At 47.6% G+C, this 12,084-nt stretch overlaps 1 protein-coding gene across 1 annotated transcript in view; it reads right to left on the reverse strand.

The window, feature by feature from the left end:
• Window positions 1–5,111: 5,111 nt before the first annotated feature.
• Window positions 5,112–12,084, reverse strand: part of LOC146199652 (phospholipid-transporting ATPase ABCA3-like) — an 86,669-nt gene continuing 79,696 nt past the window's right edge. Inside the window, exon 25 of the mRNA XM_084592166.1 lies at window positions 5,112–5,330. Coding sequence (XP_084448292.1) covers window positions 5,112–5,330 — 219 coding nt within the window. The remainder of the gene's footprint in view (window positions 5,331–12,084) is intronic.

Genomic DNA, 12,084 nt, shown 5'->3' on the forward strand with positions numbered 1-12,084 from the left:
TTTTCGAGGATCCCGATGGATTGCAGAACTCGTGCTGTTACGGGTGGCACAATGAGTGTACAGAGAGAGAGAGAGAGAGACAGAACGCTATTTGTCAGTGAGATGGTGACATTTTTTTTTTAGTTTCTCAGACAATTCAGGTGCCTGGCAAGTCTGTCCGCGACCTGTGGCGCTATTGCCGAGGCGCGGGACTGAACGTCGGGCCCCGGACAGAAAGAAGAGTTTCGCATTGTTTAGGCGAGGGAATGTGACTAGATCTGCCGGATGCGGATCCTGCGTGCAGTCCCAGGATCTGCCTCATTCTCACAACATGTTTTTCTCTACTCCATCGCCTGCGTCGCACCAACATTTTACGGAGGTGGGGAGTTAATGTCCCGGTATTCATGTTTTGTTGCAGTACACGCGGTGTTAGTACTGTTACTGGGGTTGAGATGATAGCGCGTTCGAACTCCAAACTGCTGCGAGTGGTCTCGAGATTAAATGCGGATTTTAAGGAGAAAATATTTTTTATTTTTTCCGGGGCGCAGAGGTGCCACCACGCTCATATAGTAGACTAGAAATTTTACTCGCTTTCATTTAGGAGCTACACAAATGGTACCCTCTTTGAAAGCAATACAGCTCGCAGTTTTTCTCGAAAACCTAAAACGACCCAAACGAAAGACAGGTCCTTGGCAAATTCAAACCATGCAGAGCATGTTGCGCAGAAGTTGGGCTAAGAGCCATAATATAGACAGCTGCGCTACGCTTTCATGCCAAAGTTCCTAAACCCAAGACTCTCCCAACAAGAAACAGGGGCTTGGGAAAATGAAATAATGCGGAGCATGCAACGATGTGGTTAAGCGAAAACACGTAACGTAGATGGACTCTAAAAAAAAAAAAATTACGGCAGGGAAAACGGGGGGACAGAGAAAGTTTCGGATAGTACCGGAAGGTAAAGAAAACCGGAAGGATTCAAGTCAGTTCATTCGAGAAGCGAAAATGACAGCCATTCGAGTGAACGAGTAGAAAGGAGGGTAAAAAGAAGGTAATATGGGTAACAGGAAAAGAAAACTGGTTGATACGAGAGGCAAGCAACACCACAAAGGGGTGGAGGTCTAAGAAAGGAAATGGCGAAAAGCACATCAAAGGGAAGGTGGAATGTGAAAAAGAAAGGCAGCAATGAACCCAGGAAAACAGACTGTTTGCCGCTTCCTCTTATGAAAGTTGCGACGGAAGCGAGTTTCAACAGTTGTTACGGCTTTTAACACCGCGCATTGTTCCCCATTGCCCATACCAGTGAAATATTTAGTCATTTGACATACATACAATATTAGACATACATACATACATACATACATATGTATGTATGTATGTATGTATGTATGTATGTATGTATGTATGTATGTATGTATGTATGTATGTATGTATGTATGTATGTATGTATGTATGTATGTATGTATGTATGTATGTATGTATGTATGTATGTATGTATGTATGTGTGTGTGTGTATGTATGTGTGTATGTGTGTATGTATGTATGTATGTACGTACGTACATACGTACGTACGTATGTATGTATGTATGTATGTATGTATGTATGTATGTATGTATGTATGTATGTATGTATGTATGTATGTATGTATGTATGTATGTATGTATGTATGTATGTATGTATGTATGTATGTATGTATGTATGTATGTATGTATGTATGTATGTATGTATGTAAAAGGGGGCGAGGAGTGAACGGTGCCACAGTATTTGTCGCTCATTTAACATTTGTGCTACCTATGCTATCATTGTAAAATTTGTAATGTTAGCTAGAAATTCGCCTGTTTTCAAATATAAAAATATAATTGCCTTACGTTTTACAAGTTATTCTTATACTACCCTTGTCACTGCTCTGCTTTTGAGAAGCGTCTGTATGCGTCATTCGTGGAGCTGGAGATTACAGAGGGGAAACGAAGAAAGTCGGAGCAAGAAATAGCAGATGAAAACGATGAGAGGAGGGCGCGGAGCAGATGCATGGTGGGCAGTCAGAAACAGAAGATGGAGCGAGGGGGAGAAGAGAGCAAGGAATGTTGGCAGACGGAGCCGGTGCTGGTTTATATGTATATTTCTCACCACAGTGCTCTTCGCTGGAAGTGCCTCCAGTTTCCCACAGCTGGTATAGCTATTTAACAAGCTCAACCTGTGTAGTCTAAGAGCATTTAGACGCTAAACAAGACTTCCTTCGTGTGTAAAAACCCTTCAGTGTAAAAACTCGTAGCCGGAGAGGCCTGTTACACCTATCGTGTCCCAACAACGTTCGTGGGAAAGACATGGTGTCACGGTTCTTGCAATGTAAGCTCAGCCTGCTTAAAGAAGACCCGTTTTTAGTAAACGTTTCTAGCGAAGTTCATGATTTTATGCAGTCAGGAAAATGTGGTAGCTATCGCGCCTTTTCTGTCGATATCAAAGACCTGTACTTTTCACTGCGTCATGATCAGCTATTTAAATGTGTTGAAGATTGCATTGAGCAGTTTGGTGGCGTGGGCTTTTTCAAAACTCAGCAGGTAATAACGCTAGCAGATTTTTAAAACATTTAACCTTTTATCTGAGATCCACCTTTATCTTCTGGAATAATAAGCTTCATCTTCAAAAAAAAAAAAAAAAGGAATTTGTATCGGCTCTTCCATTGCTCCGCTCTTAAGTGGCCTCTTTTTAGCCAAACTTGAAAAATCCGTTATGGACAGATTAGATAGCATGCAGGTGGCCAAAGTTTTTAAATATGTTGACGATTTCTTAGTTGCATTTAGAGTGACCATGATTCCTCTGAATCCGAAGTTCTTAACACTCTAACTATTTTCAAAGTTTTAAACCACTTTTTCTAACTTTTGAACTGCCTCCTAAGCTGAGATTTCTTGACGTTAGCATCACATTTAATCCAAGTCACAACTGCTGGGCATACGAACCTCGCAATAACAAGCCTTTCCTGCCCTTCAATTCTGCCCACTCTAAAAACTGGTCAAAAGAGCGATAGCAAACCTTTGCATTCAAAATTCCCTTCGAAAATCCTGTCCGCGCTTGATGTATCTAGAGCAACAGTGCAGAAGGCTATCGCATGCTGGCTATCCTGGTCACCTTCCGATTTCAGTAGCGGAACGTTTGCTCAAAAAGCTGAACACTGAGCTGCATTTTCTACGCGGGTGCTCTTGAAAAAGAAGAAAAATCTGTCAGTAACTTCATATTTGCATACCATTTCTCACAGTCTAAAGCGCATTTCAAAACGAATGGATGGGTAAGCGGTTTTTTGTGTCCCTGAAAAGTTAAACAGCCTATGCAAGATCAAGGGGTTCGTCCTGTCTCCAATCAATGCACTAAAAAACATCAAACTCCGTTCTCATGTGGCCGACAGTACGTAGGAGAATCAGGTCGCTGCCTTAATGATCGCCTCCGTGAGTATAATCGCAATGTCAGTAATAAAAAAACGAACAAGATGAACTTGTCAAGCATTGCAACGCATGTACGAACTGCAGGCCATTACTCGACAAGTGTTTTTTAGTTGGCAAAGGTAAGGACCAGCGCACCCGTGAAATTATTGAAGCGGAAAAGATAGCCAGATTAGGCAGGTTTGTGTGGGCCCTCTTTCCGTCAGACTCTCAAAAAAAGAGATTGCCTACTTACGTTCCTGCTGATTATCGTATGTGTTTGGATCACACGGCAATGACGTTTATATAAATTGTACATTTGTTTTCAATAAAATTGTTGGAAGTTGGCGCTGTGTGTCTACTCGTTCTTGGTCCCTTGTTTTTTCGCTCTATTGCTCCGAAGTATGAACCAATAAGCCCAAATTTCAAAGTTTCTTGTCGATAAATGCTTTGAAGTTTGTAAATTTTAGATTATAACAAAAATATCTGTGGCTTAGCTGGCTAAGCCCGGATGTGCAAACAAATAATAACAACAGTTCTTAAGCGAGCAAGGATGTCGACAGAGGCATTTCGGGTAAGATCGTAATGTAGCTTTCGCTGTGACTAAGCCGCATTGCTTTCAAAGCGGCTTTCTCAGCCATTTTACTGGGTGCATTAGGCTCTTATAAGTGAAATCGAATTACTCTTTAATGGGGGTATTTAAATACGTCCTTACTTTCCCGTTTTTCCTTCGCTGTCGAGCTCAGTTGCTCACGTTGATCAAATTGTAAGCTACTACATAAGCAGTGCACTTTGTATCATCTTCTACGACTTGCACTCCAGGCGAAAGCCGCACCAATGCCCCGTCTGTGCATTTCAAGTCATCTCCAGCTTGCATGTATATTGATCTGTCCTACAATCTTACTCAAGCACGGCCATTTTAGCAATATTACCCACTAAGATGGCAGCTCCAAAAGTTCGTTCGCTCTCTAAGCCATATAGAGGGATGATAGGAGTTCGGAGTATACTCTACTGAGGTAAATATGCAGTAAGGGCACTAAAAAATTTCCCATTGCGAGAGATCGCGGTAAAAAATAAATAAAAATAAAACGCAAATCTCAGAACGCCTCTAAACGTGTAAACAAGGCTCCCGAAATTGACAAGGCATCCGGAAAGTACTATTAGTGCCACATAGGAATTATTCCGGCCCTGTCGTTATGGAACTAACTGTATACGTAGTATCATCATGATGTCAGCTGTTTGTTCATAGTGAAAGTGGCAGTTAGAAGTAAGCAGGAAGGCTGATTGTAAATATTGCTGGGGCTTTTAAAGAGTCCAGAGTGCTTTTGTTTTCTCCAAAACTGCAATTTCATTGCTACCAGATAATGATCTGAGTCTTTCTCCCGCAAACCGGCGTGTGTATCAACTCCTAGCGAAGACAACGGTCATGTGAACGGCCACCGTGTCATCCTTTGAGGCGCTCCGATAGCTAGGTATTGGTGCACATACGCAATGCATAATAAAACGCCAGCAAAAATGCGATGCATATTAAAACGGCAAGTGTTTGACAGTGCATTCTCTGGTTCATTACAGCTAAAAAGTGGTACCACTGGTAAACGAGAAAGCCAACGACACCACCTTCACTAGAAACCTAGATTTAAAAGTTCATTAGCATCTAATGACTCAGTTTATTGTCGCAATGTTTGATCAATTCGATGACCCCTGTCTGCTATTCCGCATTGTTCATCATATGCCTAAATTTGTGATGGCACCCGTCTTAGGTGCCTCCGCGGCAGCGGCCGCCTCACTGGCTTCCTTCCTTGTCACGCTGAGGAAGATCTGCTCAAGCGATGTGTCTGTGATGAAGAAATCCTGCAGCTTGAACTTCTTCTTGATCGCGGCCATGCCCGAGAACATGTCGCTCCACAGCATGCGCACGTGGGACATTCGGAACTCCAACAAGCCCTGTATGCAGAAAGTGTCGGATTTGAACAAAAAGATAGCTAATCACAGCCTTCAATCACCAATGGGTATCTAACGTGCACTGAGAAGGCACAGCATATCGACGCTCCTCAATTTCGCCTCCATCGAAACGCAGCCGACGGCGGTCGGAATCGATCCCGGGAACAGCAGCACAGTACTCGGGCATCTTAACTACTGCCCCAATGCGGCGAGGCTGAGAAAATTTAGCGCAGGAGCACTACTACTACTAAATAATAATAATAATAATAATAATAATAATAATAATAATAATAATAATAATAATAATAATAATAATAATAATAATAATAATAATAATAATAATAATAATAATAATAATAATAATAATAATGGGTTCACAGGAAGGGAAAGGTACAGCATATGTCACACGTATTCTGTACAACCTTGAACCACACCGGAAGGGAAGGGATGAAGGTGGGAGTGAAAGCAGAGAGAAATGGGTACCGTAGTGGAGGGCTGCGGAGTAATTTTGACCACCTGGCGCAGTGGTAAGACGCCCGACTACTGTGCCGGAGTACCCGGGTTCGAACCCGACCTCGGCGGCTGCGTTTCGATGGAGGCGAAACGAAGTGGCGTCCGTGTGCTGTGCGATGTCAGCGCACGTTAAAGATCCCCAGGTGGTCGAAATTACTCCGTAGGCCTCCACTACAACTCCTCTTTCTCTCTTTCTACTTTCTCTCCCACTTTCTTCCCTTCCCTTACGGCGCGGTTCAGGTGTCCACAGAGCAAATGTGACAGATACTACGCCTTTCCCTTCCTGTGAACCAACCAACCAACCAACCATGTTTGACGTGCACTGACATGGCGGCGGGAGGTGGTGAAGGGTGGCTGTTCCTGGCCCTACGGGGCTGCAACTGGTAAGCCAACGCCGCTTGCGGCGGGGGCTAGCCTGCCACCGAATTTTTATCTGTTGTACGCCGTCATTGCACCCGCCACTGTTTCGGTGGTGGTGGACGAGGGCCGTTGTTGCGGCGCGCGTCTTTCTCTCCCTCTTCTTTTTCTTTTTTTCTCTACTTTCTCTCTTCTGTTCGCACGAGGCAGCGGAGGTGGCTCAGCCTAAAGTCCCTTGATGATCAAGGGGCTGCCCCGTCAGGGTGGTGCAGTGGTAAGACGCCCGACTACTGTGCCGGAGTACCCGGGTTCGAACCCGACCTCGGCGGCTGCGTTTCGATGGAGGCGAAACGGTGTCCGTGTGCTGTGCGATATCAGCGCACGTTAAAGATCCCCAGGTGGTCGAAATTACTCCGTAGCCCTCCACTATGGCTCCTCTTTCTCTATTTCCACTTTCTCTCCCACCTTCCTCCCTTCCCTTACGGCGCGGTTGCGGTGTCCACAGAAATCAAGTGAGACAGTTACCGTGCCTTTCCCTTCCTATAAATAAATCAGGCCGTGGCGAAACGAAGAGGCGTCCGTGTGCTGTGCGATGTCAGCGCACGTTAAGATCCCCAGGTGGTCGAAATTACTCCGTAGCCCTTCACTACGGCTACTCTTTTTCTCTTTCCCCTTTCACTCCCACCTTCCTCCCTTCCCTTGCGGCGCGGTTGCGGTGTCCACAGAAAACAAGTGAGAGTTACCGTGCCTCTATTACCGAGGGTAAAAGTGGGGGATTTTAGGGGACCGAACCGAATTTCTGCTGTGCGATCCCGGAGAAAGGCTGAAATGTAAGCGTGTGTTCGGTTTCCCACATTCAGAGTGGATAGTGCATCCAATATAGAGGAGTGATAGACATTGTCAAATGCCTTTTGCAAGTCTAGAGCCAGCAATGCTCTTGTGCGTTTGCAGTGTCGGGGATGGAGAATTTCTTCTGATATCTGTAGCATGACATCTTGGGTGCATAGGTGGCTGCGGAAACCCAGCATTGTGTGAGGAAAAAGGTCACGGGTTTGCATGTGTGTATGTAGCCGATTCAAGACAACGTGTTCAAAAAGTTTACCAAGACATGAAGTTAGCGAAATGGGCCTAAGGTTTGAAAAAGTGAGCGGTTTGCCGGGTTTAGGTATAAAGGTAACCTGAGCGTGCGTCCACTCTGAGGGAAGTGTTCCCTCTTGCCAGTGTTTGTTAAAGAGTTCTGTTATTGCCTGGATGGAGTTTTCATCGAGGTTTCTAAGTGTTTTGTTCGTGACCTGATCGGCTCCTGGAGCAGACGTAGTGCGGAGTTGGAGCATGGCTGCTCTGACTTCATACTTTGTGATGTCTTCGTCTAGCTCATGGTTTTGGGTTCCAAGGTACTGTGGTAAAAGGGTGTCTTCGGTGTGGTTGTGAGGTATGTATCTTTTAAGGATTGAATAATGTTGTCGTTGTCCATGTCTATGCCATGGATAAGACGCGTCACATTTTTGTGCTGTACATTCTTGGCGTGATCGGGTTCAAGAAGGCATCGTAGCAACCGCCACGTGTCCTTAAGTCCTAGGTTTCCAGCAAGGCGGTCGCATACTTGACCCCATTGCTGGTGACTGAGCTGTGCCGCGTGCGTCTCCATTTCCCTTATGAGAGCGGAGATGCGTAGCTTCAGGGCGCGATTGCGTTTGTTTTTAAGCCATTGCTTCTGTAAGCTCGAGTAAGCTTCCCACATGTGGAGTAATCGGCTGTCAATCACCTCCGAGGTTTGTGTGCATGGCATTTCCGATGTGGCCATGTTCACGTCCTTGTTGAGGTTAGCCAGCCAATTTGTAAGGTGGTCTATCTGCTTCGGGGCCGCGGTACGAAGATCGCGAAAGCGATCCCAGTTGGTGATTTTGAGTTTCCTCTTTACACGGGGGGTTATGGAGGATAGTGAGAAAGAGGTCTCAATTATATAGTGATCGCTACCAAGAGAGGTTTGCGTGTTTGTCCAATAGCATTGTGTTATGTTTTTCGTGAGTGTAAGATCGGGGGTGGTGTTGTTCTGTACACTGTTGCCGATGCGCGTGTACTGTTGTGTATCATTGACAAGGGTTATGCCCTCATTTTGGAGAAGTGTCCAGAGTCGGGCGCCTTTACTGCAAGTCGTTTTGTATCCCCATGTGATATGGCGGGCATTAAAGTCTCCTGCAACTATCAATGGTTGGTTAGCGCTGATTTGAAGGGCTTTTTTCATGGCCGCCATTAGAGGAGCAGTTTTCCCTTTCGGGGAGCTGTAGATATTCAGAATGAATAGACTCGTTCCTTTCCGCTCTTTGGGAAGCAGCTCTATCAAATGGAAGTCGATATCTGCAACGTCCATGTTGTGATCAGTTGCTGTGTAGTTGCGGTGAACCAGCGTCGCCACTCTGTACTGAGGACAGTTTGTTGGTGTATGAGGAGTGTAATTGAGCAGTTTTACAGGGGAGTTTGTTTCCTGCAGTGCGATTACCGCTGGTGTTTCATCGGCCGGAAGGGATTGAATGTAGAGCTGCAGATTACTACGCTTGGAACGAAAGCCTCTGCAGTTCCACTGCCACACCTTAATGTCCTGTCGACGTCCTGCCATCTTGGGGCTGAGATTCGGGTGGGATCATTTGAGATACTGTGGTAGAGAGTAGCTTTTCTAGAGCAGTTTGAATCTGGATCTGTTGCTGCTGCATCTGCTGCTCGAGCATCGCTTCTCCTGACGCGTGGCGTCACAGTTTCCCGCCTTGCGACTAGTGAGATGTGGTGGACGGGACCCAAGTGGCTCTGCGCACATGAAAGCGAGTGGCCAAATGGACTGGTGCAGGCAACCTTCACGGACAAGGAATTAGAGAGCAGGCAGCCAACCAAGGCACTGCCGGCCATGACATCTCAGGTGACCGCGCCTGCATTAATGAACGTTGGAAGCTACAGCTCTTTCACGAGACTGATCAGAGTCACGGCTTGGGTGCTTCGTTTCATCTTTAAGGCAAGACGACGAAGCGATGAAGCCGGACCCCTCACCCCCGAAGAGCTAGATCGGGCCGAACTATTTTGGATACGGAATGAGCAGAGAGAAGGCTTTTCAAAGGAACTGCACAGCATTCGAAATCAGAAAGCGGTGCCCAACGACTCTCCGCTCAGAAATGCTTCTCTTGTGGTGGACGAAAACGGAGTTCTGAGGATTGACGGACGGCTACAACGGAGCCACTTGAGCTATGACTCCAAACATCCTGTCGTCATACCAAAGGGAAGCCACCTGGCGAAGCTGCTTGCCCACTACTGCCACCTCAAAGTGTTGCACGGAGGGATACGCCACACGCTTACGCAGCTCAGAGAAAGATATCACGTGATCGGAGCAAGGCAGCTGGTGAAAAGAATTGTAAAAGAATGCGTAACGTGCCAGCGGTTCAACGTACAGCCGGCAAACGAAGTAACAGCACCTCTGCCAACAGACCGCATAACAGAAGCCCAACCCTTTCAGGTGACGGGCGTCGACTTTGCCGGACCACTTGTCGTCAAGGGGCTCTCGCCTACGAAGTGCTATGTAGCGCTGTTCACCTGCGCGGTGACTCGAGCCATCCATCTGGAGCTGGTTGCCGACATGTCGGCAGGCTCGTTTCTGCTCGCGTTTCGCCGGTTCGCTACCAGACGAGGACTCCCGAGCACCATCTACAGTGATAATGCCCTCACGTTCAAGAAGGTCAACAGGGATTTGGGCTGCCTCTGGGATGTGATGCGAGGTGACCCGGTACAAGATCACCTTATGAACTCGCGGGTTCAATGGAAATTTATTGTGGAACGCGGACCATGGTGGGGCGGCTTCTACGAGCGTCTTGTCGGACTAACGAAGCAAGCTTTAAAGAAGACGCTAGGAACGAGCTACTTGACGTTCGAGGAAATGTCAACTACGCTGGCTGAAGTGGAAGCGGTGCTGAACTCCCGACCACTTACTCATGTTTACACAGAGCCGAACGAACCTGAACCGCTCTGTCCCGCTATGTTTCTTACCGGAAGACGGCTGACCTCTCTTCCGGAGCTGCAAAGAAAGGAAATCTCTGCCCTGTCCTGTAACCACCTGCGACAAATGATTTCAACTCGCAACAAAGCATTGCAAGGGTTCTGGAGACGCTGGTGCACTGAGTACTTAAAGGAGCTACAGCTGACCCATTCCAAAGGAGCTCAACGGGGAAAGCAAGTTAAAATTGGAGACGTGGTCCTCCTGAAAGAAGCCCTACAGCCGCGGCAAATGTGGAAGCTGGGAATAATCGAAAGGGCATTCACGGGAAGAGACAACCGAACAAGAGCTTTTGAAGTCCGACTGCCAGGGGGGACCAGACTTCGCCGTCCAATTCAGTTGCTCTACACTCTGGAACTCTCCGACTAACAAATGACTTCGTCATTTCGGGGGGGAATGCCAAACTTTTTGTCAGTCGTATTAATCGTTGTGGTCGTCGTGTCTGCGTTGAGATAATTTGGTCACAGAATAAAACTCCGGTGAAACTTAACAAACTGATTTAATGGCTACATATGAAAGAAACTGTACACAAATTCAAACTGACGACCGTTTCGTTGGGCGCCTTGCAAGCCACTGTCTTTCGACGACGGTTGGCCGTGTTCCTCTCTCCAGGCCTTCCCTTCTTTCCTTTTTTTATTTAGGGGGGCCCCATGCTTGCGTGGGCCCTTGGAGCCTGGCAGTCGCGGCGCTCGTTCGGCGGTGTCGGTAACAGAGGAATCCTCCTCACTCACTCCTCGCGTCCCCGGTGCTGGTCCGCAGCCCCCTCGTAAGCTCGAATTTCAGGGCAGGCGGGCGTCCGAGTCTTGTTAGGCCCATCGCTGTGCCCTCAACGGCGCCAGTGGATCGGGACGCTTTGAGGGGCGACGAGCCGTTGGTCGACTGGCCGGCAGTGGCAAGAAGCAGCCGTGCCATTTCCGAAAGGGGCACTGCGGCGCGTAAACATGCACACACACACAAGCGCGCACAAACACACACACACCCGCGAGTGGCCGCTTGGCCGGCGATCAGGGGAACAAAACAGCCGTCTCCTGACACGTCCTTCTGATCTGGTTTTTGTCCGTTTTTGTCCCCGACATCGCTATCCGCGCGTCTACTCCAGCTGCCCATGCGTTCGTGCTGGTGGTCATAGATTCAAATTTTTCCGCAAGCTTCTCTTCGAGTAAAGCTATGGAGGCGACCAGATCAGGCTTTTGGGAGTCGACCACTGTAGGAATGTCTTGGTGAGGTGCCTTCCGTTTGGCGGGTGTATGAGTTTTAGTAGTAGATGCTGTGTTGTTGCATGTGGGAGGAGGAGGCGGAAGTGGGGTGGAATGACCTGGGAGGGGAGTGCAAGAACTTTCCATTCCCTCTGCGGGGGAGAGCCTGTGAATTAGTGTTTGCATTTGCTGAGTGAGCTTTTCAATATGATCATTGAGTTTTTTTATTTGATCATTCTGTTGTTGAATTTGCTTGCCCTGAGTTTCTAGCTTTTCTTTAAGTTGCTTATTTTCTCGGACAAGGGAGGAAGATCGTGGGCCCCAGCTCACCTTATTTTCCGGCGGAGCTGGTCGGTCAATGGCGGGAAAGATGGCGAGCGGTTCCTGGCGTTGGTCGAAGCGGCGGACGCGGCGGACCTGGAGCGGACGCGGTTAGTAGAACTCGTCCGGTGCTTGCTTCGGGATTGCCGGGTTGTTTGCTCGGCGTCTGCACCAGCTGTCGAGCGTGTCAGTCTCTTGTTGCCCGGTCTGTTGAATCGCTCCGAGCAATCGCGGGAGCCCGTAAAATGGGGGCCGCCGCATAGAATGCACTGGGGTGGACACGTTGGAGGGTCGGTCGGTACATGGGTCTCCCCACATCGTTGGCATAAGTCCTTTT

This window comes from Amblyomma maculatum, chromosome 2 (genome assembly GCF_055883805.1).
Source record: "Amblyomma maculatum isolate TAMU_Amacu chromosome 2, ASM5588380v1, whole genome shotgun sequence".
Classification (NCBI taxonomy): domain Eukaryota; kingdom Metazoa; phylum Arthropoda; class Arachnida; order Ixodida; family Ixodidae; genus Amblyomma; species Amblyomma maculatum.